The sequence below is a fragment of the Ornithorhynchus anatinus genome, chromosome 1 (genome assembly GCF_004115215.2).
Source record: "Ornithorhynchus anatinus isolate Pmale09 chromosome 1, mOrnAna1.pri.v4, whole genome shotgun sequence".
Lineage (NCBI taxonomy): Eukaryota > Metazoa > Chordata > Mammalia > Monotremata > Ornithorhynchidae > Ornithorhynchus > Ornithorhynchus anatinus.
In genome coordinates, this window is record NC_041728.1 from 166,368,283 (window position 1) to 166,394,288 (window position 26,006).

Consider the following 26,006-nt stretch of genomic DNA (forward strand, 5'->3'; position numbering starts at 1 on the left):
AAAAACCCACAGGTTTCTTCCTCGATAGAGGCAGCATTACCGGGAAGGGAGAGAAGGTAGGGGGAGGTATGAGGTTGGGACCCAGGCTTCAGCCCCAAGAAAATGGGGGGAGTCAATGGATAAATCGAAGTGGGGGTGGTCCCATTGGTGGGGGCTAGAAGAACTATACAGGCAGCTTTTCTTCTGTTTGTCCATGAAATTCCCATGAAAGCCCTGGGTGGTGGCCTGGTCCAACGACTTCCTCCCCCAGTCCCTGTCCCTCTTCACCAGCAAAACCAATACTGAGCCTTAGTACACTTGAGAAAGGGAATAAGTGGTTTATAAAGCCACCTCGAGAACCTCCAATCATTCAGGAATTCACCCAACATGAGGAACTCTGTCCATAAAGACAGATTGCCTTCATGGTACCATCCCATCAATTCATTTGGATGCTGAAAATCTGGGCAATGAGAGACAGGGAAATCACTGTGGAGGGGAAGGGAGGGAAGGAAGGAGAGGAGAAAGAAAGAAGCTGGCACAAGGGCTCATATTTTAAGAATTAAAATCCCAGCTGGGCATCAGGCAATGAATCTCTTTTTGGTAGGTGAGGACACTAGGGTGTTTGCAGATGGGACACATTACACGTATTACATCAACCGTCTTGTCTGTAAGGTCATCCTGGGCAGGGAATGTGTTTCCCGACTCTGCTACATTGTACTTTCCCAAGCGCTTAGACCAGTGCTCTGCACACAGCTCTGCCACTTGTCTGCTGCGTGATCTTGGGCACGGCACTTCTTTGCTCTGTGACTCAGTTACCTCATCTGTAAAATGAAGATTAAGATTGTGAGCTGGTGCCCATTTTACAGATGAGGTAACTGAGCCACAGAGAAGTGAAGTGAGTCGCCTGAGGTCACACTGAAGACAAGTTGCGGTTGAGGAGACTGAGCCGACGTGCCCAGGTTGGATGGGTCAGTCGGCTAGTCAGTTGTATTTATTGAGCGGCTACTGAGTGCAGAGCACTGTACTAAGTGCTTGGGAGAGTACATTAAGGTCCTCTGGCCCAGGATATCTCTGCACATTTTCATCATTCAATCTATCAGTCGTATTTATTGAGTGCTTACCGTGTGCACAACTCTGTACTATGAGCTTGGAAAGGATAATATAACAGAGTTGGTGGACATATTTCTTGCCCACAACAAGCCTACAGTCTAGAGGAGGATATAGACATTAATATAAATTCCTGATATATACAGAGGTGATCTGGGGCTGAGGGAGTGGCGAATAAAAGGTGGAAATCCAAGTTCAAAGGTGTGCGGAAGGAATGGAAGAAGAGGAAAGGAAGGATTTCCGGAAGAAGTGCGGACGCAGCACGGTCTAGTGGTTAGTGCATGGGTCTGGGAGTCAGAAGGACCTGGGTTCTAATCCAAGTTCCACCACTTATCATCATCATCACTTTTCTGCTGTGTGACTTGGGCAAGTCATTTCACTTTTCTGGCCTCAGTTATCTCATCTGTAAAATGGGAATTGAGACTGTGAGCCCCATGTTGGGCATGGACTGTGTCCAACCTAATTAACTTGTATCTACCCCAGCGCTTAGGACAGTGCTTGACCCATAGGTCAGCGCTTAACAAATACCTTCATCATCATTCATCTTGTAGCTACCTAGTGCTTAGAACAGTGCTTGACACATAGGTGAGCGCTTCACAAACACCATCATCATCATCATCATCAAGTAGGAAGGGAGAACAGATCCTTGATCAGTGGCATTTATTGAGTGCTTACTGTGTGCAGAGCACTTTACTAAGCACGAAGATTAAGTCCTAAGACTCTTTCCACCGGCTTTGAAGAATCTCTCCTGACTTCACCGTGTGATGTCAGTGGGGAACTTGTCTATCTACTCTGTTATATTGTACTCTCCTAAACGCTTAGTACAGTGATCGCTTATTAATTACCATTGATTACCTATTTGTTTGCTGACTTTCCTACTGCCTCTGACTGGGCCGTATCGATGGGGGAATGAATGGTACCCATGCCCGACCCTATTTTCTCTTCCTCTGACCCCCACCCATCCTCTCCTTGCTACAGTGGTAGTATTCCCAGATTCCATAGGACTTTGAGCCACTCCTCAAGACCCCTCTTCTCCCCCGACACCGTCCTCCCACTCGAGACCATCGCACGTACGCTTTTCGAAGGAGAACTTCTTCAACAGCTGTGGGGTGGTGTCCCTCGGATGGATCTCCACTGTCAGGTGCGTTCCTGCCGAGGAGCGGTCGATGCGAGAGGTGGGGAAGGAGAAAAAGGAGAAATGGACACGAGATTCACATATTGGGCCCACACGTCTTTTGATCAGGGAGTAGGGGAGGAGGAGGATGGGCGAGGCTTAGCGGAAAGAGCACGGGCCTGGGAGTCAGAGGTCGTGGGTTCTAATCCCAGCGCTGCCACTTGTTAGCTGGGTGAGAAGCAGCGTGGCTCTGTGGAAAGAACATGCGCTTGGGAGTCAGAGGTCATGGGTTCAAATCCGGGCTCTGCCACTTGTCAGTTTGTGACCGTGGACAAGTCACTTAACTTCTCTGGGCCTCAGTTCCCTCATCTGTAAAGTGAGGATTAAGACTGTGAGCCCCATGTAAGACAACCTGATTACCTTATATCTACCCCAGCGCTTAGAACAGGGCTGGGCAAATCGTAAGTGCTTAACAAATGCCATTATTATTATTATTACTTTCTGTGAAGCTCTGTGGAAGGAAGAGATTGGGTGTGGGAAGCTAGCTGGGAATATGAGTATGTGTGCTTTCTTCAGGAAATGAAGGATGTGAGAGTGAAGCTGGAGCTGACCCCCACAGCAGGGGCCCACTCTGGGCTGTCCCAGGTCCCCGGGAGGGTTGGTGTTTCCTGAGCATCTGAGGGTGAATAATAATGGTGGCATTTGTTAAGCCATCATTAAGCCATTTGTTTACAGTCTTGTGTGAAGAAAAGGGACAGAGAGATATAAGAAAAGGGAAATTGGACAAGGTGTCTGAAACAAAATCCAAAGTGAGTACAGAGTTGGCCCATTAGATCTTTTCTAGAGGGACACTGAATGGTCTTCTGAACCCTCCCTCTTCTTTAGTGGGATTTCACATCCTCTCTGAGGTGCTTTTAGACGAATATCCTTAATGTGTTAAGAGAACTGGAGTGTAAAAGTCAGAGGCTTATCCATTTGAGCACCAAAGCCTAATCCTATTGAGTCTCTGGGAAAGCTGTTAACTCCCACTGTTACTATTCTCTGAAGAAAGGCAGGCCTCAAGTAAAACACAATGAATTGAACCTGCAGCTATTCTCCAGCCATTGCTGTGAAAAGAATTCATTGTTCTCTCCTCTCCAGTCCAGCCTTCTCCTTGTAATTTCCTGGGGTCTCTGAGATTATCATTGGTGTTTCCAAAGCTAAGGTAAAGGAGCTCTCATGGAAGGCATGGTAATAATTATAATAATTATGGCATCTGTTAAGCCAGGCACTGTTCTAAGCACTAGGGTGAAAGAAGCAAATTGGGTGGGTCACTATTTCTGTCCCACCAGAGTCTCACAGTCTCAATTCCCATTTTGCACATGAGGGAACTGAGGCCCAGAGGAGAGAAATGACTTGCCCAGGGTCCCACAGGAGAGAAGTGGCAGAGCCAGGATTAGAACCCATGACCTTCTGACTCCAAAGCCTGGGCTCTAGCCACTGAACCGTGTTGGTTCTCGGTTTAAGGCCTCCTTTTCACCCATGAGCGCCCGAGGAAGAGGAGTAATATCTGGCAAGGCTGAGGGCGAGCTATTTGAAGCACTCGACAGTTTCTACCCCAAGCTGCTGAGCTCAAGCAGATTGCATTACGAAATGTTCATGAAAGGATCCGGTGTTGCTTTCCTCCAGAAGGCTTTCAGCACCTCTCACCTGAAGGCAAGGCAAAGGAGCTGTGTGGTCTGAGGAAAGATCCCAGGCCTGGGAGTCAGAGGACCTGGGTTCTAATCTGGTTCTGCCACTTGTCTGCTGTGTGACCTGGGCAAGTCACTTCACTTCTCAGGGCCTCAGTTCCTTCATCAGTGAGTTGGGGATTCAAATCCTGTTCTCCCTGTGCGCCCCATGTAGGACGGATTTTAGCCTGTATTCATTCCTTCATTCAATCATATTTATTGAGCGCTTACTGTGTGCAGAGCACTGTACTAAGTGCTTGGAAAGTACAGTTCAGCAATAGAGACAATTCCTGCCCACAAGGGGCTCACAGTCTAGAAGGGGGAGACAGACTTTAAAACAAGTAACTAGGCATCAGTATCATCAATATAAATGAATAGAATTGTAAATATATACACATCAAAACAAGTAAACAGTCATTAATATAAATAAATAGAATTATAGATATGTACATTTATACACAAGTGCTATGGGGTGGGGGGTGGATAGAGCCAAGGGAGCGAGTCGGGCATGGGGAGGGGAAGGGGAGCTAAGGAAAAAGGGGGCTATATCTACCCCAGCACTCAGTACAATGCATCGCAAATAGTAAGTGTTTAACAATTACCACCATTATTATTAATTACTATTTTAAAATTCAGAGTATGAGGAGTGGAAGTTAGGGAGGCAGCATGGTCTAGTGGAAAGGGCATGAGGCTGGGAACCGAGAGACTCGAGTTCTAGTTAAAGTTCTGCCACTGGTCTCAAGTGTGATCTTGGACATAACCTCTCTGGGCCTCAGTTTCCTCATCTGTAAAATGGGGTTGAAAGAGATTATGAACAACCTGTGGGCCAGAGACTATGTCCTGGACCTACCCCAGTGCCTAGCACCTACTAAGAGCTTGGTAGGTACCATAATCATTATTATTAGATAAGAAGAAGAAATTTTTTAATTGAGGGCTGTGAGTCACTGAAATGGGTGAAGACTGGAAGCTGTGGAAATCTTTAAAAATTAGATAGTGCAGCGGTATGGCCTAGGTGGATAGAGCCCGGACCTGTGAGTCAGAGGACCTGGATTCTAATCCTTGCCCTACTACTTGTCTGTTGTGTGACCTTGGGAAAATCCCTTCATTTTTCGGTGCCTCAATTACCTCATCTGTAAAATGTGAATTAAAACTGTGAACCCCAGTATGGGACATGGACTGTGTCCAACCTGATTGGCTTGTATCTACCCCAGGGCTTAGTACAGTGCCTGGCACATAGTGAGCACATAGTAAACACTTAGCCAGTTGTCTTGTCTTATGCTTTCGAGTCGTCTCCGGCCCATAGCGACACCACGGGCACATCGCTCCCAGAACGCCCCACCGCCATCTGCAATCATTCTGGTAGTGGATCCTTAGAGTTTTCTTAGTCAAAATCTGGAAGTCGTTTACCATTACCTCCTTCTGCACAGTCAACTTGAGTCTCTGCCCTCGACTCTCTCCCATGCCGCTGGTGCCCAGCGTGGGTGAGTTTTGACTTGTAGCAGATTGCCTTCCATTCACTAGCCACTGTCCAAGCTAGGATTGGGATGGAATGGACAGGCCTCTGCTTGACTCTCCCTCCCATAGTCAAGACTAGTAGAGTACTGGAAACTCTCCAGGTGTGGCCCTGAGAGGGGACTTAGCAAGTACCGTTAAAAAAAAAGGGATTCCTGTCCAGACAACTGGACTCCTGGAGGTTAGACCCCCCCAAAGCTGGGGGCAAGTACCTTAAAAAAAAAGGATTCTTGTCCATATGTGTGGGCTCCTGCAAGCTAGACCCCCTCACCCAGAGCTTTTGGGGCTGACCAAGTCTTGGGGGACTGGGAAGGGGAAGGCCACACACTTTTCCGATGAAGTTGAAGCCCTCTTTTCCCCTGCTCCCTCTCCCTTCTGCATCATCTGTGCATTTGGATCTGTGACCTCTAGGCACTTATATTCTCCCCACTCTCGGCCCCATAGCAATTTTGCACATATCTATAAATTATAGATCAAAAATTATTTATTTTTATTTATGTCGGTCTCCCCGCTTAGACTGTAAGCTCCCTGAGGGCTGGGAAAGTGTCTGATCATCTGTTGTACTGTAATAATAATGACTGCATTTGTTATGCTCTTACTCTGTGCCAAGCACTGTTCTAAGCGCCGGGGCAGATACAAGGTAATAAAGTTATCCCAAGTGGGGATCACAGTCTTAAGCCCCATTTACAGATGAGGCACAGAGAAATTAAGTGACTTGCCCATAGTCACACAGCTGATAAATGGCGGAGCCGGGATTAGAACCCATGACCTCCGACTTCCAAACCTGTGCCCTTTCCACTAAGCCATGCTGCTTCAGGCACACTTCCCTGTCCTCGCAGAGAGTAGAGAAGCAGCGTGGCTTAGTGGAAAGAGCACGGGTGTGGGAGTCAGAGGTCGTGAGTTCTACTCCCGGCTCTGCCACTTATCAGCTGCGTGACTTGGGGCAAGTCACTTAGCTTCTTTGCCTCAGTGACCTCATCTCTAAAAAACGGGGATTAAAACTGTGAGCCCCATGTGGGACAGTGGGACAGTGAGCTCGTTGTAGGCGGGAATGTGTCTGTACTCTCCCAAGCTCTTTGTAGAGTACTCTGCATGCAATAAGAGTCTAATAAATACCACTGATGATGAAGTTACTTTTGAGATTCTTAGTTAGGAAATCTGGTGGATAAGGGCAGGGTGATTCCACATCTTTTCATTCATTCATTCATTCATTCATTCATTCATTCATTCATTCATATTTATTGAGCACTTACTGTATAATAATAATAATAATGTTGGTATTTGTTAAGCGCTTACTATGTGCCGAGCACTGTTCTAAGCGCTGGGGTAGACACAGGGGAATCAGGTTGTCCCACGTGGGGCTCACAGTCTTAATCCCCATTTTACAGATGAGGGAACTGAGGCACCGAGAAGTTAAGTGACTTGCCCAAAGTCACACAGCAGAGCACTGGACTAAACGCTTGGGAGAGGACAATATAATAATAATAATGATGATGATGATGATGGCATTTGTTAAGTGCTTACTATGTGCCAAGCACTGTTCTAAGCACTGGGGGGGATACAAGGTGATCTGATTGTCCCACATGGGGCTCACAGTCTTAATCCTCACTTTACAGATGAGGTAACTGAAGCCCAGGGGAAGTTAAGTGACTTGCCCAAAGTCACACAGCTGACAAACGGCAGAGCCGGGATTAGAACCCATGACACCTGACTCCCAAGCCTGTGCTCTTTCCTCTGAGCCACACTGTTTCCAATGAATAGATCCATTCCCTGCCCACAGCAAACTTACAGTTTAGATGGGGAGGCAGACATTAATATAAATAATTAAATTACAGATATGAATCCAGCAATCGTATTTTTTTATGGTATTTGTTAAGTGCTCTCTATCTGTCAAACACTGGTCTAAGCATTGGGATAGACACGAGCCAATTAGGTTGGACAAAGTCCCTGTCCCTCATGGGACTCACAATCTAAATAGCGCTAGGGTTTATTGAGCGCTTACGGCATGCGGAGAACTGTACTAAGTGCTTGGGAGAGTCCAGTATAACTTGTTAGGTGTGATCCCTTCCCATGGGGAACTTCCAATCTAGAGGGCAGATGAGAGAAGCAGTGTGGCTCAGTGGAAGGAGCCTGGGCTTAGGAGTCAGAGGTCATGAGTTCAACTCCCAGCTCTGCCACTTGTCAGCTGTGTGACTCTGGGCAAGTCACTTAACTTCTCGGTGCCTCAGTTCCCTCATCTGTAAAATGGGGATTAAAAGTGTGTGAGCCCCATGTGGGACCACCTGATTACCCTGTATCTCCCCCAGCGCTTAGAACAGTGCTCGGCACCTAGTAAGCGCTTAACAAATACCAACATTATTATGAGAGGAGCAGCCTTCTATCTCTCCTAGAGAAGCAGCGTGGCGGCGTGAATAGAGCTCGGGCCTGGGAGTCAGAAGTCCTGGGTTCTAATCCCAACTCAGCCACTTGTCTGCTGTACGACCTCTGGCAAGTCACTTCACTTCTCTAGGCCTCAGTTACCTCATCTGTAAAATGGGGATTGAGACTGTGAACCCCACGTGAGCCAGGGACTGTGTCCAACCCGATTTGCTCGCATCCGCCCCAGTGTTTAGTACAATGCCTGACATAAAGTGAGCGCTTAACAAATACCATAATCATTACTAGTAATAGGAATATTTGACTGTGGTCCCTCTGAGGATCCTGGGGCCCATTTTCTACTAGAGATTAGCACCCTGGAGGCTGTGGTAAGAGAACCAGGAAGAAGGGGCTAAGCACCCACCTTGGTTGTCGTAAGAAGTGATGACTTGTGTCTGATGACGGGATTGAGTCTGAGCCAGGCTTCCTATTGGGGCAAGAGAGAAGATACACTGCAGTGACCAGAACGACTGCACCTTCACACAGAACACCAATTGGAGGGAAGGGAAGAAACTTCCACCGGAGCCCCCAACTCCTTCCACTTCCAACCCAGGTCGACGGTTTACTATTATTCATGGCTTAGTGGATAGTGCATGGGCCTGGGAGTCAGAAGGTCACGGATTCTAATCCCGTCTCTCTTCCACTTCTCTGCTGTGTGACCTGGGGCAAGTCACTTCACTTCTCTGGGCCTCAGTTACCTCATCTGGAAAATGAAGATTGAGACTGTGAGCCACATGTGGGACAGGGCCAGAGCCCAACCTCATTTGCTTGCATAAACCTCAGAGTTTAGAACAGCGCCTGGCACATAGTAAGCACTTAACAAGTACCAGAATTTTTATTATTATTGTTATTATTATTACTATTTTTTAAGCTCTTACTCTGTGTCAAGCACTGTAATAACAATAATAATAACAATAATGTTGGTATTTGTTAAGCGCTTACTATGTGCCGAGCACTGTTCTAAGCGCTGGGGTAGACATAGGGGAATCAGGTTGTCCCACGTGGGGCTCACAGTCTTAATCCCCATTTTACAGATGGGGTAACTGAGGCAGAGTGAGGTTAAGTGACTTTTCCAAGGTCACACAGCAGACAAGTGGCAGAGCTGGAATTAGAACCCAGTTCCTTCTTTCTCTCAGGCCCATGCTCTATCCACGAGGCCCAAATCTCATTTTGTTGATGAGGAAACTGAGGCAGAGAGAAGTGAAGTGACTGCCCAAGGTCACAGCAGACAAGCAGCAGAGCCGGAATTACAATGCAGGTCCTTCTGACTCTCAGGCCCGTGCTCTTCCCATGAGGCAGGCTGCTTTCTGTTGTACTGTACTTTCCCATGGACTTAGTATACTGCTCTGCACAGAGTAAGTGCTCAATAAGTTCCATTTACTGATTGATTGTCATTTCAATTTCTCTTCAGATTTCTTCTCATTTGCTTGGAGCTTGATTTCTTCCAGGCTCAGAGCCACAGTCTAGAAAAATCGACAGCCTTTACAGTAAGTACCGATTTAGGAGAGACCCCTGAGGCCTTCTTCTGGCTCACTAAGGCAGCTCTCTGTTCTGGAAGCTGCCTGTGGTGAATATTTCTTCTCTGCCAAGTGCTTTCCCATCCATTACCTATTTTTTCCTCAAACCACTGCTATGAGCTAGGGAGAGGCAACGGCAACATGGTCTAGTGGAGAGCTCAGGCTTGGGAGTCAGAAGGACCTGGGTTCTAATTCCGGCTCTGAATCTTGTCTGCTGTGTGAGTTTGGGCAAGTCGCTTCACTTCTCTGGGCCTCAATCACCTCATCTGTAAAATGGGGATTAAGATTGTGACTGTGACAGGGACTGTGTCCAACCTGATGAGCTTGGATCTGCCCCAGTGCTTAGAACTGTGCTTGAAGCACTTTATGAACACTATCATTATGATAGAGAAGCAGCGTGGCTCAGTGGCAAGAACCTGGGCTTGGAGGTCAGAGGTCATGAGTTCGAATCCCAACTCCGCCGTTTGCCAGCTGTGTGACTTTAGGCAAGTCGCTTAACTTCTCTGTGCCTCAGTTACCTCATCTGGAAAATGGGGATTAAAACTGTGAGCCCCACCTGATCACCTTGTATCCCCCCAGCGCTTAGAACAGTGCTCGGCACATAGTAAGCGCTTAACAAATACCAACATTATTATTATGATTATTTCTCCCACTATCCATATGGGGATACTGAGGCCCAGAGAAGTTGTACGATTTATCCAAGGACATCACCTCTCATCAATGGTACTGGTGTGAAGCACTTGGGAGAGGACAACAGAAGGAAGCTAGACAGTCACTGTCCTCCCGGAGCTTACATTCTAGTCAGCTGGACAGACCGGACTGATTTTGTCTTGTTTTATGCCGTCGTTTCCGACCCATAGCGACACCACGGACACATCTCTCCCAGAACGCCCCGTTCTCCATCAGCGATCGCTCTGGTAGTGGATCCACAGAGTTTTCTTGGTCAAAATATGGACGTGGTTTACCACTGCTTCCTTCCGCGCTGTAAGCTTGAGTCTCCACCCTTGACTCTCTCCCAGGCCGCTGCTGCCCAGTGCGGGTGAGTTTTGACCTAGCAGATTGCCTTCCACTTGCTAACCACTGCCCAAGCTGGGAATGGAATGGACAAGCCTCTGCTTGACTCTCCCTCTTGTAGCCGAGACTGGTAGAGTACTGGAAACTTTCCAGGTGCGACCCTGAGAGGGGGAAAACTGATTTACCAATATAATAAAGGAGGAGAACCACAGCAGGCCAGTGGAAGAGCTGGTTCTAAGATGGCTTAGTGGATAGAGTCCAGGCCTGGGAGTCAGAAGGATCTGGGTTCTAATCCCCATCCTGACACTTGTCTGCTGTGTGACCTTGGGCAAGTCTCTTCCCTTCTCTGGGCCTTAGTTTCCTCATCTTTAAAATGGGGATTAAGCGTGTGAGCCCCGCATGGAACAGGGACTGTGTCCAGCCTGATTAACTTGTTTCTACCCTAGTGCTTGGTTCACAGTAAGCGCTTAACAAGTACTATAATGATTATTATTATTAGCCTCCCCGCCTCCTCACAGCCCCCACTCTCCCAATTTTCCTAAGGTTTGGACTTGAGGCTTGAAGACTTTGAATCCTCTAGTCCCCTGGCTCGTTCTCCTCCCCTCGGCTGAGAAGATGCCAAGACCCCAGCAGGGAACCAGGGTTACTACTTCCTATGGGCATGGAACCGACTCGGCTCCCAACCTCCAGCCCCCATTCCCAACCCCCATCACCCCCCGCCCCCGCCCCCGCAACAGAACCCGAGCCCTTGTGTGTTCCGCCAAGCCCATAAAACGCCGTGTGCTCGTTGGGATTCCCAATTCCCAGCCCCCTCAGACCCCCGGGTGCGACCGCTGGCAGGGCCTCGGTGGGAGGAAACAGGATCCCAGGATAGGGAATCCTTGAGGAGGAGGATTGGCTGGCCGGGGGCAGCTGCTTTGTATTTATAGACACGACTGTACGCTGGGTTTCCATGCGGAACACAGAGCTGTACAGTGCTGCTAGGCAGACTTAGCAGGGACACTTGAGAGGACAGCGAATCCAATGGGCGGACAGCAGCTTGACAGAAGAGGAGACTCATCTCCATGCGTGACCCAGCCATGCTGGGAGTAGAACACTGGCTAATAGTTGCTTCTGGGGGCCTTGGGAATTTGGGGGTGCTTGACTGGGAAACAGTGTGGTTTAGTGGACAGAGCATGGGCTTGGGAGTCAGAGGTAGTGGGTTCTAATCCTGGCTTCGCCACTTAGCTGTATGACTCTGGGCAAGCCACTTCACTTCTCTGAACCTCAGTTACCTCATCTGTAAAATGGGGATTAAGACTGTGAGCCCCACTTGGGACAACCTAATTACCTTGTAGCTACCTCCGCTGTTAAAGCAGTGCTTGGCACATAGTAAGTGTTTACCAAATACCATTACTGTTATTATAGTAGTAATAATAGTAATGATAATAATTAATGATAATAATAATAAATAAGAGGTTTGCAAATATATCCTCTCTCCCGGCCACCCCCAATTTTACCACCTCTTTCTAAGCACTCTCCCTAGGAGGTGAGAAGGGAATTATAAGCAGGAAGCAGTGTAGCCAAGTGGAGAGAGCATGGGCCTGGGAGTCAGAAGGACCTGAGTTCTACACTTGCCTGGAGGCAAGAAACAGTGATTAAAAGTGGGAACTTCATCCTTTAATCTGGAAGATTCCTTCTCCAGGCTCTGGCTTCTCTCAAGCATCCATTAGAAGCATCATCGCTATGGCATTTTGGGGAGGGGAGAAGGGCAGGCAATATTTGGCAGGTGAGTTTTTCTTTTCTGACTAGAGTAGCCTTGTCTAATCCTTGCAGTCATTTTTTCAAGCACCAAATTCCCAGAGATTTAAAAGTAAGGGAAACAGAGGGAGGGCGGGATATTTACCAGGAAGGTCATTTCCATCTGATTTCTGCCGTCTCCGGTTTCCACCTCCTTGAAAGCCTGCAAGGCAACAGGGGTTGGCGTGAGACTAGGGTGGTCATGACTGGCCCTCCCGTACACTGGACGAAGAGAAACACTCGACTTCACGCACGTTATGCGGCTAAATGTGATAATGCCCAAACTCCCGTTTTGTGGAAGTCCCCTGACTTCCTGGAAGCTTCGAGCATTTCTCTGGGGGAAGGCAGGGGTGCTGAGCCCTTCACTTGACCCAGAGCCATTGCTTTCACCTCCTGGGTCAGTGTGAAGTTCGGCTCCATGTCCAAACGGCAAAACTTGCAGGAAGGAGGCTCGGCACTGAAAATAAAAACCTGATCTAAGGAGTCCGAGACCATAACAGAATCAGGCAAGGGGCAGAGCAGCTGAAGACCAGACTGTCCAGTGTAAAAGGGGACATCTGGCCACCTTCCCTACGTGAGATATGAAGCCAGGTAGAACCGGTCAGTTTCCAGAGGTCTGCTCCTCGGGGAACCCTTGTCTATTTATCATTGATAGTGAGATGAACACCTCTATGCTCCTGGTGGACACTGAATTTCTGACTTCCTTCCACTGAAGAAGGCCTGGAATTTTTGCCACTCGTCTTTTCTTGAAGGAGGCTTTAAAGGCTATAAGGCGAGTCTGCAAACCAAGAGCATTAAGTTCTCGTGACTCCACCTGAGGCTGGGGGCCTCCAGGTAGGTTGGGAAAGAATTTCCAAGGGTCTTCACCACCATGGAACTTGGGGACAGGTACCACAAATGGGTTGAAGGAATAATAATAATAGTGACATCTGTTAAGCACGTACTGTATGCCAAATACTGTACTAAACCCTGAGGTAGAGTCAAGCTTATCAGGTAGGATACATCCCTCTCCCACGTGGGACTCACAGAAAGGGTAAGGGGAAACAGGTATTGAATCCCATTTGACAGATGAGGAAACTAAGGCACAGAAAAGTCAAGTGATTTGCCCACAGAAACCCAGCAGGCAAGCGTGGCTCAGTGGAAAGAGCCCAGGCTTGGGAGTCAGAGGTCATGGGTTCGAGTCCTGGCTCTGCCACTTGTCAGCTATGGGACTGTGGGCAAGTCACTTAACTTCTCTGTGCCTCAGTTCCCTCATCTGGAAAATGGGGATTAACTGTGAGCCTCACGTGGGACAACCTGATTACCCTGTATCTCCCCCAGCGCTTAGAACAGTGGTCTGCACATAGTAAGCGCTTAACAAATACCAACATTATTATTGTTATTATTATTAAGTGGCAGAGCAGGGATTATAGAACACCGATCCCCTGTCCTCGACGCCCATTCCCTTTCCACTAGAACACACTGCTTCTCAACAAAAAGAGTTGACCTCTTTCAGAGCCTGGACATGCATCTGATTTTATTCATTTTATTTCATACCCGTTTCCAACTGCTCTACTCCCTGTCCCGTGTGAATTCGGCACATATCACCTTTCAGTTTGGCATCTTTCAGGACCCAATCTCCCCCTGCCTCAGCTCCTGGCAGAGTTTTGCTGGTTGGAAGCAACACCTGTAGCCACAGGGTCCTGGCTGGGAATAATACAATGGCTCAGGAGGGAGGTAGGGTCAGGTTCTGGAGAAAAATCTCTAGATTGGGGCAGGCTCAGGTTTTGTATATTGCCAACTGTTTTGTATAACCCACTACATTATCAAGCTATCGATAGGATTTATTGAGTGCTTGCTGTGTGCAGAGCACTATATTAAGCTCCACGGGCCCGATGTAACACAGGGAATACGTGTGTGCCTCAAGATCTGGTACTCACAAGTGCTGTCGTTAGCCACTCCCGATCCCGGGCTAAGCTTCTTCTTGATTTTATGATCTGCTACTGCAAAGCCACCGGAGATTATGTACTTTAATATCTGCCTCTCACTTTAGTCTCCCTGTTGTCAGGGATTACGTCTACCAACTTCATTACATTGTACCGTCTCAATACTGAGTACAGTGCTCTGCACACAGTAAGTGCTCAATAAATACTATTGATTGATTGACTGATTGATCTTTTTCGGAGGAGCAGAGAGGTGAAAAGTCATTTACTTTCTACCACGCTTCCACTTCCAGTATAAGATAATAAGCAAAGTGGCTACTGCTAGGTCACACATTGGCCCATTCAGCCAGGATTTTTTCTCTGACTGTGGGGAAGGATGCTTGGGGAAACTGTGTGATGGCAGTCTTTTTGGGGGGCATTTAATAAGCAGTAACTATATGCAAACACTGTTCTAAATACTGGGGTAGATTCAAGTTAGTCAGGTCCTGCCCCACATGGAGCTCAGAGTCTAATGGGAAGAGAGAACAGATATTTCATCCCCATTTTACAGGTGAGGAAAACTAGGCCCAGAGAAGCTAAGTGACTTGCTCAGGGTTACACAACTGACAAGGATATTCTCCTTGATATCCATCTGAATGTTTAGGGATGAACTACCTCATTTTCCTACTTTTCTTCTCAACATCCCTAACTTTTGAGTGAGCCATTATAGACTTCTCATTCATGAATTGATCCACTTTCCCTCCGAACCTGATGATTTCTGGACTGTGAGCTGTTGTGGGCAAGGATTGTCCCTGTTGCTGAATTGTACTTTCTAAGCACTTAGTACAGAAATATGATTGAATGAATGAAGGAAAGGATATATTTGGGCTGCACAACTTCCCGTGAGAATGAATTTAATCAATTAATCAATCAGTGGTATTTATTGAGGGCTTATGGTGGGCAGAGCAATCAATCAGTCAATGATATTTACTGAGGGCTTAATGTGTACAGAGCAGTCTTCGGAGGGTTGGAATCTCCAAACTAGCTGAAATACGACCTAAAGCGAGCAAAAATGAATCATGCTAGAGAGAGGTGATGGAGTCTGGACTTTTCATTTTTTATTGCTTAATTTCATATCTTTGCTGAGTAATCATCAGGGACATTGAGTAATGCCCAAAACTACTTTGCATTTTGTGCTTAGAAGACTAAAGATAGGAATCTAGAAATAGGATTGAACAGGGATCGGATGAGAAGTTCCAGGATAACAGAGGTGAATCTGGAAGTACAAATAAAGTTAGTGGAAGAGTCCTGGTCTGGCACAAAGGGTACATTGTGAGGCAAAATACAATTTTTCCCAATTTTGCATATTGAAGAGGTCCCTTGGCCCCGCTTCCTTTGAAGCTCTTTGGTCTCAAATGCTTCTTCTCAGCAATGAACATATCTGTAATTTATTTATTTATATTAATATCGGTCTCCCCTCTAGACTGTCAGCTCACTGTGGGCTGGGAATGTGCCTGTTTATTGTTGTACTCTCCCAAGCACTTAGTACAGTGCTCTGTAAACAGAAAGTGCTTAATAGATACAGTTGACTTACTGACTCATAACAGGGTTGGTAGACACGTTCCCAGACCACAAGGAACTTAAAGTCCAGAGTTTACAATTCCATGTGTTTGCCATATGCCAGAGGAAGGATTTCGTTCACTCGTTTTGAACCATCAAGCTTCCAGAATGGACTTTCCTGGGATCGTGAGGAGGAGTAAATTCTGAGAATTATCTAGTTTAAAGAAACTCTTGGAAAGGATGTGAGAGAAAGGTCTGAAGTGGAATTCATGGCAGATCTAGAAGGGTAACCAATTAATTAATCAGCTATTCACCCAGAAATCTCATTAAATGTGCCTGCATCCTTCAGGTCTTGGACTCTGGAGGCAGACTGAATCCTTTTCCCTTCCCAAGGAATCTGGACCTAGGGTGAGCGTAGAATCCTACAGCCAGAAGGACCTCCAAAAGGTAGAGATAATAGACATGATTCTGCCCTTGAGAAACGTACTGTCTACTGTGTGCAGAGCACTGTACTGAGTTCTTGAGAGCATCCAGGAGAGTAAGTAGACACGATCCCTGTCCATGATCCCCTCCTCAAGGAGCTTAAATGCAGCGTGGCTCGGTGGAAAGAGCCCGGGCTTGAGAGTCAGAGGTCATGGGTTCGAGTTCCGGCTCTGCCACTTGTCAGCTGTGTGACTGTGGGCAAGTCACTTCACTTCTCTGTGCCTCAGTTACCTCATCTGTAAAATGGGGATTAACTGCGAGCCTCACGTGGGACAACCTGATTACCCTAGCGATTAGAACAATGCTCTGCACATAGTAAGCCCTTAACAAATACCAACATTATTATTATTATTATTATTATTATTAATGGCTTTGAGAAATGATTTATGCAGCTGACATATAGTGCTCTTTTAGTGGGGAGGTGAAGACTACCCAGAGGGGAGCAAGCAGACTCGGAGAGCACAAGTTCAGTGCTGGTACTGATTCAATCTTCTGCCTCCAGCCTGGGAGTGGGGCAGAGGAAAGTGCTGGGAAGGAGTGGAGGGGTGACATTAATGGAAATCATTTGGCAAAATCTGCCAGTGGCATCAATCCAAGAGAATGCCTCCGTTCTAACACCACCAACTGTCAGTCTTGTCCCCAGCCTTCACTCCATTCTCTCCTTTCATTTCCTTACCTTTTACTCCTTTTCACCCCCCAATAAGGAGCAGAGTCCTGTGTTCTTCATCTAGTAAAAAATGCCATGACCTTTAGGGAGTGGGAGTTCAAATCAATTCAATTCAATCATATTTACTGAGTGCTTACTATGTGCAAAGCACCATATTGAGCCCTTGGGAAAGTACAGTGTATCAATAAACAGACACATTCCCAAGTCAACTATAAGTTTGGTCAGACTTCGGGTGGGGCTAGTGTTTCTATGCAGAGTGGCCACATATCCAAGCATGAAATTGGGAAGAAACACAGAAGACGCAGAAGGAGGCAAGGACACCGAGAAAGAAATGAGAGACCCTGACATAGATGGGGCAAAGTGGAATAGACACGCACACATATACAAACACACACATGCGGACACAGGGATAGACATACAGACAGGGCATAGGATGTAGAGATGCATACGGGCTGGGGGTGGGGATACAGGCCCTCATGGTCGGTGTCCAGACCTGATCGCAGCCTGGAGAGTCAACTGCAGCTCTGGGGGAACAGGCAGGACCCTGAAAGTCCCTCCTGGTTGAGGTTTGGGCAAAAGAGGGATTTCAAAGCCCTATCGAAGCTCCTGGGATACTTGTCTTCTGGACTGTAAACTCATTGTGGGCAGGGGATGTGTCTGTAATATTCTTGTAGTGTACTCTCCCAAGCATTCAGTGCAGTGCTCTGCACACAGTAAATGCTCAGTAAATACGACTGACTGACTGACTGACTGACAAACTCCAACCTCCTGAGCGGCATGGAACCTTTTGACTTTGCTCCAAGTCAGAAATGGCCTTTCTTCTGCTGTCATTGGCCTGGTACTATCACCCACTGGATGTGTCAGCTAGGCGTCAGCCTTGCTCTGAAGGGCAGAAAGGCAGTCATGGCAAGCCCTCCTTGACCACAAAGCTGGGGCGGGGAGGAGGGAAATAAAGTCTTTCCATTCCAGATCCAATTCTGTATGGCCCGTTGTCTTCATCACTCCCTCAGAATTGGAGTTCTGGGTGGAACACCCTAGGAAGGATGGAGGTTGGTGGAAAGAGCACAAGAAGCGGCATGGCCTAGTGGGTAGAGCACGGGCCCGGGGGTCAGAAGAACCTGGGTTCTACTCCCAGCTCTGCCTCTTGGGCAAGTTACTTCATTTATGTAACCTTGGGCAAATCACTTCACTTCTCTGTGCTTCAGTTCTCCTATTCTCCCTCTTGCTTGTACTTTAAGCACCATGCAAGACAGGGACTGTGTCCAACCTAATTCATTTGTAGAACAGTGTTTGACCATTGTAAGCACTTAACAAATACTATAAAAAAAGGATCTGGGTTCTGAGTTCCACCACTTGTTTATCGTGTGACCTTGGGCAAGTCGCTTCACTTCTCTGTGCCTCAGTTACCTTATTGGTAAAATGGGAATTAATACTCTGAGACCCAATTGGAAAGGGACGGTGTCCAACCTGATTAGCTTGTATCTACTCCAGCACTTAGAACAGGGCCTGGTACATAGTAAGTGCTTAACAAGTACCAACAGAAAAAAAATACAAAGGGAGAAAAGGAGATTGACCAAAAAGTGGTCAAAGACGATGAGACGGGATGGGAAAACACATCCTTCAATCTACAAATGGTTCCATAATAGCTTGGCACATTTTGCTCCATGAAACGTTACTCAGGTGAAATCTTTCCAGACGATATGACAAGAGGGTGTCTTTTAATGGCTCCTGGTGCATCTTTCGCATACTTTGAATTACGAGCTCATCCGATCTTCAAAGCAAGGGGTGCCTTCAGGGAAGAGGGAGATGGTGGAACTTTCCGTGAAGTCAAAATGAAGGAAACCAGGGTGATGGCAGGAGAGAATGCACTTTCATCTGAAACCGAAGCATGTGAGGGTGAACCTGGAGCTGATGCCCGTGGCAGGAGGCATCTCAGTCTGGGACACTGTAACCAGGGCGCTTGCAGCTCCTCAGGAGGGGAGGGTGTGGGAGCTGGCAGAGAGGTGCTAATGGCATCGCCATCAATGCCAGGCTGGGTGGTTGAAGGGAGATGCACAGACCGGTGGTTTCCCCCCCTGCACAGACTGCTCTGGCAGCAGTAGATGATCCTTTTCCCTCCCCTCAAAGCAGAAAGTGTTGCCTAGTGAATAGAGCACAGGCCTGGGAGTCAGGAGGATGTGGGTTCTAGTCCCAGCTCCACCACTTGTCCACTATGTGACCTTGAGCAAGTCACTTCATTTCTCTGTGCCTCAGTTACTTCACCTATAAAATGGGAATTAAGACTGTGAGCATCAAGTGGGACCCACACCGGGGCTTAGAGCAGTGCCTAAGTAAAAAAATACCATAAAAACAAGCAAAAGTGGAACAAACCTAAGTGGCTCTGTACTAGCTCCTTGGAAGTTTATTTTTAAATGTATTTGTTAAGTGCTTAATATGACAGGCACTGTACAAAGTGCTGGAGAAGATATAAGATAATTAAGTTGGACACTGTCCTTTTCCTACATGAGGCTCACAGTCTTAATCCCCATTTGACAGATGAGATAACTGAGGCACAGAGAAGTGAAGTGACTTGCCCAAGGTCACCGAGCAGACAAATGGGAGGGTCGAGATTAAAACCCAGCTCGTCTGACTCCCGGGCCCGTGCATTATCCACTAGGCTAGGCCCTCGGGCCGCGTTCATGCTTCCCGAGGGCCAGCATGACTCTGGGCTGCACAAACCCTACCCTCAACCCATCAAGCTGTAGAGCTACTTTAGAGCCACGTCAACTTTCCAAGACGCTTGATGACCCCGGGCAGCACGAGGAGCTAGTAGACAGGCATGTCTGAATGAGGTCCAACGTGACCCTGACCTCCCACCCCCGAGGAGCTAATACAGAGCCACGAGGGCTCTCCAAGGCCTAGCGTGACTCTAGCCAAGTATGAAGCCCTTAGGAGCCAATACAGGGCTGCATCGGCTGCCCGAAGTCCAGAGTGACTCCGGAGAGCAGAAATCCTCCCAAGGGGCTAGTATAGAGCTACGTCAGCTGGCTGAAGCCTTTCGTGACCCCGGATAGCACAACCCCCTCGTCAAGGAGCTAGTTTAGAGCCGTGGTGACTGCCTGATGTCTGCCTTGACGCCGGATAGCACAAATCCCTTGAGGAGCTAGTACGGAGTCACGTCGGCTGTCCGAGGGCCAACGGGACCCCGGACAGCCTGAACCTCCCCTCTCCGAGAAACTAGTTCAGAGGCCCAACGTAAACCCGGTCGGCCCGAACCGTCATGAGGAGCTAGTGGTTTGGAGCTGCAAGTTTGAGACCTAGCTTGACCCCGGCCACGTAAGAACCTCTTAAGAGCTAGTTCAGAACCGCTTCGGCTGCCTGAGGTCCAGCTTGACCTCACCCATAGTGAGCTCGCCAGAGGACCAAGGACAGAGCCACGCTGGCTGACCGAGGGCCAGGGTGTCCATGGGTAGCACGAACCCACCTGTGTCGGCTGCCTGTGGTCTGGCATGACCCCGGGCCGTCCAAACACTTCCGGAGAGCGAATACAGTGTCACATCTGATGCTCAAGGCCCAGTGAGACTCCCGGCAGGTTGAACCCCCCCCCCAAGGAGAAGCAGCATGGCATAGCGGATAGAGCACGGGCCTGGGAATCAGAAGGTCGTGGGTCTTAAACCCTGCTCTGCTGCTTGTCTGCTGTGCAACCTTGGGCAAATCACTTTACTTCTCTGTGTCCCAGTTCCCTCAACTGTAAAATGGGGATCGAGACAGTGAACTCCACGTGGGACATGGACTGTGTCCAACTTGATTTGTTTATATCCACCCCAGTACTTAGTTGAGGGCCTGGTGCATAGTAAGTGCTTAACAAATGCCATTATCATTATTATTATTATTAAGGAGCTAGTACAGTGCCTCTTGGGCTGCCCGAGACCCATTGTGACCCTAGACAGCGTGAACCTCACCCGAGGGGCTGGTACAGCACCCCTTTTTGTTTGTGCCACTTTTCTGCTTTGCAAGGAGGGAAAAGCCCCCCCCCCCCGCTCCCTGCATGAGCATGAGTCTCCCTTCACTCACACAGACTGGTGGTGGCAGAAGTTGCCTCAGCAGCTACCGAGGGTGCCATGAACAGGGATTGCGCACTAGACCGGCACCAGATAGTGTCCTACGACTGGAAGCTGGATGCAGAGCCATTTTGGAACATAGTTCAACCCCTTTGCCTTGGATTTGTAGAAACAGCATGGCCGTGGATAGAGCATGGGCCTGGAAGTCACAGGGACCTGGTTCTAATTCCGGCTCAGCCACCTGTCTGTTGTGTGACTTTGGGCAAGTCACTTCACTTCTCTGTGCTTCAGTGATCTGTAAAATGAGGATTAAAACTGTGAGCCCCACGAGGGACAGGGACCGTGTCCAACCTGACTATCTTTTATCTACCCCAGCACAGTGCCTGACATATAGTATTCATTCAATAGTATTTATTGAGCGCTTACTATGTGCAGAGCACTGTACTAAGTGCTTGGAATGAACAAGTCGGCAACAGATAGAGACAGTCCCTGCCCTTTGATGGCCCTTTAGCAAATGTCATAAAAAAACGATGGGACACCCAGACAACTTTGTAAGCCTCCTAATTGCCTCTTTTGCAAATCACACTCCAGTCACAGGCTCCTACAAGCTCTCAACCCCTCAGAGATCTCTGCTTTTACTGAAGTGTCTTTTTGGTTGGGGTTTCACTCTTCTGAAACTGAGGATTCCATGTTCTTCTCCCAAGGGACAAATGACATACAGAAACCCACTAATGTGGAAATGTTTTCGGAATGATGCTGTTTCTGAGATGTTGAATTGCCCTGTGGATTTTTCCCTGAATGTCAGGCAGTCAATCAATGGTTCCAATACCGGCTCTACCACATGTCTGCTGTGTGACCTTTGGCTACTCACTTAGCTTCTCTGGGCCTCAGTTACCTCATCTGTAAAATGGGGATTAAAAATGTGAGCCCCATGTGGGACAGGGACTGTGTCCAACCTGGTTAATTTGTGTCTATCCCAGTGCTTAGAACAGTGTTTGGCACACATTAAGTGCTTAACAAGTACCGTTATTATTATTGTCACCAATTCTGAGCAGAGGATTGAATTTTATTATTATTGTTATTATTATTATTGTCACCAATTCTGAGCAGAGCATTGAACTCAGTGTTTGGAAGAGTATTAATCAATAGCATTAGTTGATACAGTTCCTGTCCTCAGGGAGTTTACAATCTATCGGGGGAGGCAGACACTAAAATACATTACAGGTAGAGGAAGCAGCAGAATATGAGGATATATTCATTCATTCATTCATTCATTCAATCAATTGCATTTATTGAGTACCTACTGTGTGCAGAGCACTGTACTAAGTTCTTGGAAAGTACAATTTGGCATCAAATAGAGACAATCCCTACCCAACAGTGGGCTCACAGTCTAGAAGGGGGAGACAGACAACAAAACAAGTAGACAGGCATCAATATCATCAAAATAGATAAATAGAATTATAGATATATACACATCATTAATAAAATAGAGAAATAAATAGGTACAAATATACACAAGTGCTATGGGGAGAGGAAGTAGAGCAGAGGGAGGGAGTAGGGGAAATGGGGAGGGGAGGAGGAGCAGAGGAAAAGGGGGGCTAAGTCTGGGAAGGCCTCCTGGAGGAGGAGAGCTCTCAGTAGGGCTTCAAAGAGGGGAAGAGAGCTAGTTTGGCGGATGTGAGGAGAGAGGGCATTCCAGGTCATTGGTAGGACGCGGGCTAGGGGTCGATGGAGCGACAGGTGAGAATGATGCCCAGTGAGGAGGTTAGCGGCAGAGGAGCGGAGTGTGCAGGGTGGGTTGTAGACGGAGAGAAGGGAGGTGAGGTAGGAGGGGGCAAGGTGATGGAATCACTTATGGTGATTCATAAGTGGCTTAGCAGAGATAACACGGGTCTCGAACTCAGAAGGCCTTGGGTTCTAATCCCGGCTCTGCCAGTTGCTCGCTGTGTGATCTTGGGCAAGTCACTCAACTTCTCTGTGCCTCAGTTTCTTCAACTGCAAAATGGAGATATTTGTTCTCACTCCTACTTAGACTATGAGTATGTAGTCACAGTAGACTACGTAGACTATGAGTTGTCCCCCAACCTAGATTGTGAACCCCTTGTGAACTAGGGCTATGACTGAATTAATCTCCATGCATTACACCCAGGGTTTAATGCAGGGCTTTCCACATTGTGTTTTCTTAATAAATATTCATAAAATAATAATGATTGTGCTATTGGTTAAGCACTTACTAAGGGCCAAGCACTGCTCTAAACACTAGGGTAGATACCTCTTCTAGACTGAAGCTCATTGTGGGCAGGCAATTTGTCATTGTATTAAACTCTCCCAAGTGCTTAGTACAGTGCTCTGCACACAGTAAACTCTCAATAAATAGGGTTGAATCAGTACAAGTTAATTAAGTCCGACACAGTTCCTGACCCACAAGGGGCTCACAATCTACATAGGAGGGAGAATAGGAATTAAATCCCCAATTTATAGATGAGGAAACTGAGGCCCGAAGAAGTTAACTGACTTGCTCAAGGTCACACAGCCAACAAGTGGTAGAACCGGGATTAGAGCCCAGGTCCTCTAACTCCCAAGTATTTTCACTAGACTGCACTGCTTTGATCATGTAAAAACTAAACAGAACACATTAAGGCAGGATTCTTCACTGGGATTTTCCCTCAGGTCATATTCCAGAGTATGAAATTATTAACAGAATCACACATGGATTCTCAGGCAATTTTCAAGTTAAAATATTATCATTGTTTCCCCAAAGGCTGCCTGATTTTCTTTCTTTTCATTTGTTTTCACTCCTGTCCCCGGCATTGTCATTGTCTTTTTTTAATGGAACTAGTTATCAAATAATGTTCTGAGTGCTGGGGTAGATTCAAGTAAATTAGGTTGGACACAATCCCTGTCACACAAGGGGTTCATAGTCTAAGTAGGAGGGAGAACATGTATCCTCCTTTTGCAGTTGAGGAAACGGAGGCACAGAGAAGTTGAATGACTTGCCCAAGATCACACAGTAAACACACGGCAGAGGCGGCATTAGAATCCAGGTCCTTCTGAGTCCAAGACCCGTTTTATCTCCGCTAAGCCACATGGTGTAATGGACAGAGCTCGGGCCTGGGAGTCAGAAGGCCATGAGTTCTAATCCCGGCTCTGCCACTTGTCTGCTCCATGGCCTTGGGCAAGTCATTTAACTTCTCTGTGCTTCAGTTACCTCATCTGCAAAATGGAGATTAAGACCGTGAGCCCCAACTGGAACAGAGACTACATCCAACCCAATTTGCTTGTATCTACACTAGAGCTTGGCACATAGTAAGCGCTTAACAAATACCACAATTATCATTATTAGGCCACGCTACTGCTCCCAAGGACTGCTGTAAGGGGAGGGACAGGGTCACTAGAACATTGGGCAAACTGGGACAGCTTTTGAAGCCTTCCTGGATGGGGACACTAGAGCGTTGGTCAAATGGGGCCAGCTGTTGAAGCCTTCCCCACCCACTCAGAGGGATATACTAGCCACCATCACGGGCATCAGTGGTGGCTCTCTTGGGTGCACCACCGCCAATCAAGTAGCTCACCTAAGTCTTGTCTGTTCTTCCCTCCACTGTTCTGTCAGCCCCAGCTGAAAATAGCTCTAGTGGCAGTGGGCAGGGAGGATGTGTATAAGACTATTTGGGGTTGACTGGTTTCTAGAGAGAATGTCGGAGATGGGGAAGCCATGGCAAGCCAGAGGAAGGTTTAGGAGGGAGTCAGAGACAAGGCTTAGAGCCTGTGTTGACAGCTAATGGATCACAATTTAGCCTTCCTAAAAGCCTACCTCCTCCTGCAAGCCTTCCCTGGTTAATTTCCCAGTACTTTGTCCGCTGTGTGACCAAGTCACTTAACTGCCCTGGGCCTCAATATCCTCCTCTGCATAATGCGGATTAAATACAAATAAATATTCTCCCTCCCTCTTAGACTGGGTGCTTTGTGGGAGATGGGGACTGAGTCTGATCTGATTGCATTGTATCTACCCAGCAGTTAGTACAGTCCTTGGCACATAGTAAGCACTTAACAAATACCACAATGACTAAAATTATTATTATTATTATTGTTAGTACTCGAGTATATATGCTTATTCAATTATTTATTTTGCCAAGTGCAGTTGTAATTTTTTTATTTCCCTCATTAGAGTATGAGCTTCTTCATTATTCTGTTCTTCCCAAGCTCCTAGTGCAGTATGCGTACGTGGATGCTCCACAAATGCTACCTCTCTTCCTTCTCCTTCCCCTTTTCTTCCTCCTCCTCCTTCTCCTCTTAATTCTGCTCCTCCTTATCCTCCTCTTGCTCCCCCTTCTTCCTTCTCCTCTTGCTACCCTCCTCCCCTTCCTTCTCCTCCTTCTGCCCCATCCATCTCCTCCTCCTTTTGCTCTCTATCTTTCCCCTTCTCCTCCTGCTCCTCCTCCTCTTCCTCCTCCCTTTCCTTCTCCTCCTTCTCCTCCTCTTCCTCCTCCTCCTCCTGCTCCCCTTCCTGCTCTTCCTCCTCTTCTTTCTCCTCCTCCTCTTCCCTCCTTTTCCTTCTCTTCCTTTTCCTCCTCCTCCCTCTCTTCCTTCTCCTCCTCCTTCTCCTCTTTCTCCCCCTCCTCCTGCTCACCCCTCCTCCTGCCCTCTCCTTCTTCTCCTTTTGCTCTCTCCTCCTACTCCCCCCCTTCTCCTCCTCTTGGTCCCTGCTCATCTTCCTCTTCTCTCCCTCTTCCTCCTCCTCTTCACTCTCCTACTTTCTCCCCCTCTTTCTCCTCCTCTTCCTCCTGCCATCTCCCTGCTCCTCTTCCTTCTGCTCCTTCTCCTCTTCCTCCTCCTTCTCCTCCTCCTGTTCCCCCTTTAGCATCCTCCTCCTCTCCCTCCTCCTTCTCCTCCTCCTTCCCCTCCTTCTCCTCCTCTGCTCCCCCTCCTCCCCCTTATCTCCATCTTTATTCTGCTCATCCTCCCCCTCTTTCTCCTCTTCCTCCTCCTCCTTCTCCTACTCTTCCTCCTCTTTCTTCTCCTCCTCTCCTCCCTCTCCTCTTGGTCTCCTCTCCTGCCCCTCCTCTTCCTTCTCCTCCTCCTCCTTGTCTTCATTCATTCATTCAGTCATATATATTGAATACTTACCATGTGCAGAGCACTGTACTAAGCACTTGGGAAAGTACAATACAACAATAGTGACCTCCTCCATCTCCTTGACCCACTTCCTCTC

The 26,006-nt window shown here is 47.7% G+C and overlaps 1 protein-coding gene and 2 non-coding genes across 3 annotated transcripts in view; all 3 read right to left on the reverse strand.

The window, feature by feature from the left end:
* Positions 1 to 26,006, reverse strand: part of KY (kyphoscoliosis peptidase) — an 83,089-nt gene that overhangs the window by 52,307 nt on the left and 4,776 nt on the right. The window contains exons 2-4 of the mRNA XM_029068731.1: positions 12,253 to 12,309; positions 8,201 to 8,263; positions 2,161 to 2,235 (exon numbers count right to left, since the gene is read on the reverse strand). Of these exons, the coding sequence (XP_028924564.1) occupies positions 2,161 to 2,235; positions 8,201 to 8,263; positions 12,253 to 12,309 (195 nt within the window). The remainder of the gene's footprint in view (positions 1 to 2,160; positions 2,236 to 8,200; positions 8,264 to 12,252; positions 12,310 to 26,006) is intronic.
* On the reverse strand, positions 5,401 to 5,543 carry LOC114816113. Its single transcript, XR_003763897.1, has one exon. It is a non-coding gene; the product is annotated as a small nucleolar RNA SNORA7 (small nucleolar RNA).
* LOC114816600 lies at positions 10,401 to 10,538 on the reverse strand. The gene has a single exon (XR_003764406.1). It is a non-coding gene; the product is annotated as a small nucleolar RNA SNORA7 (small nucleolar RNA).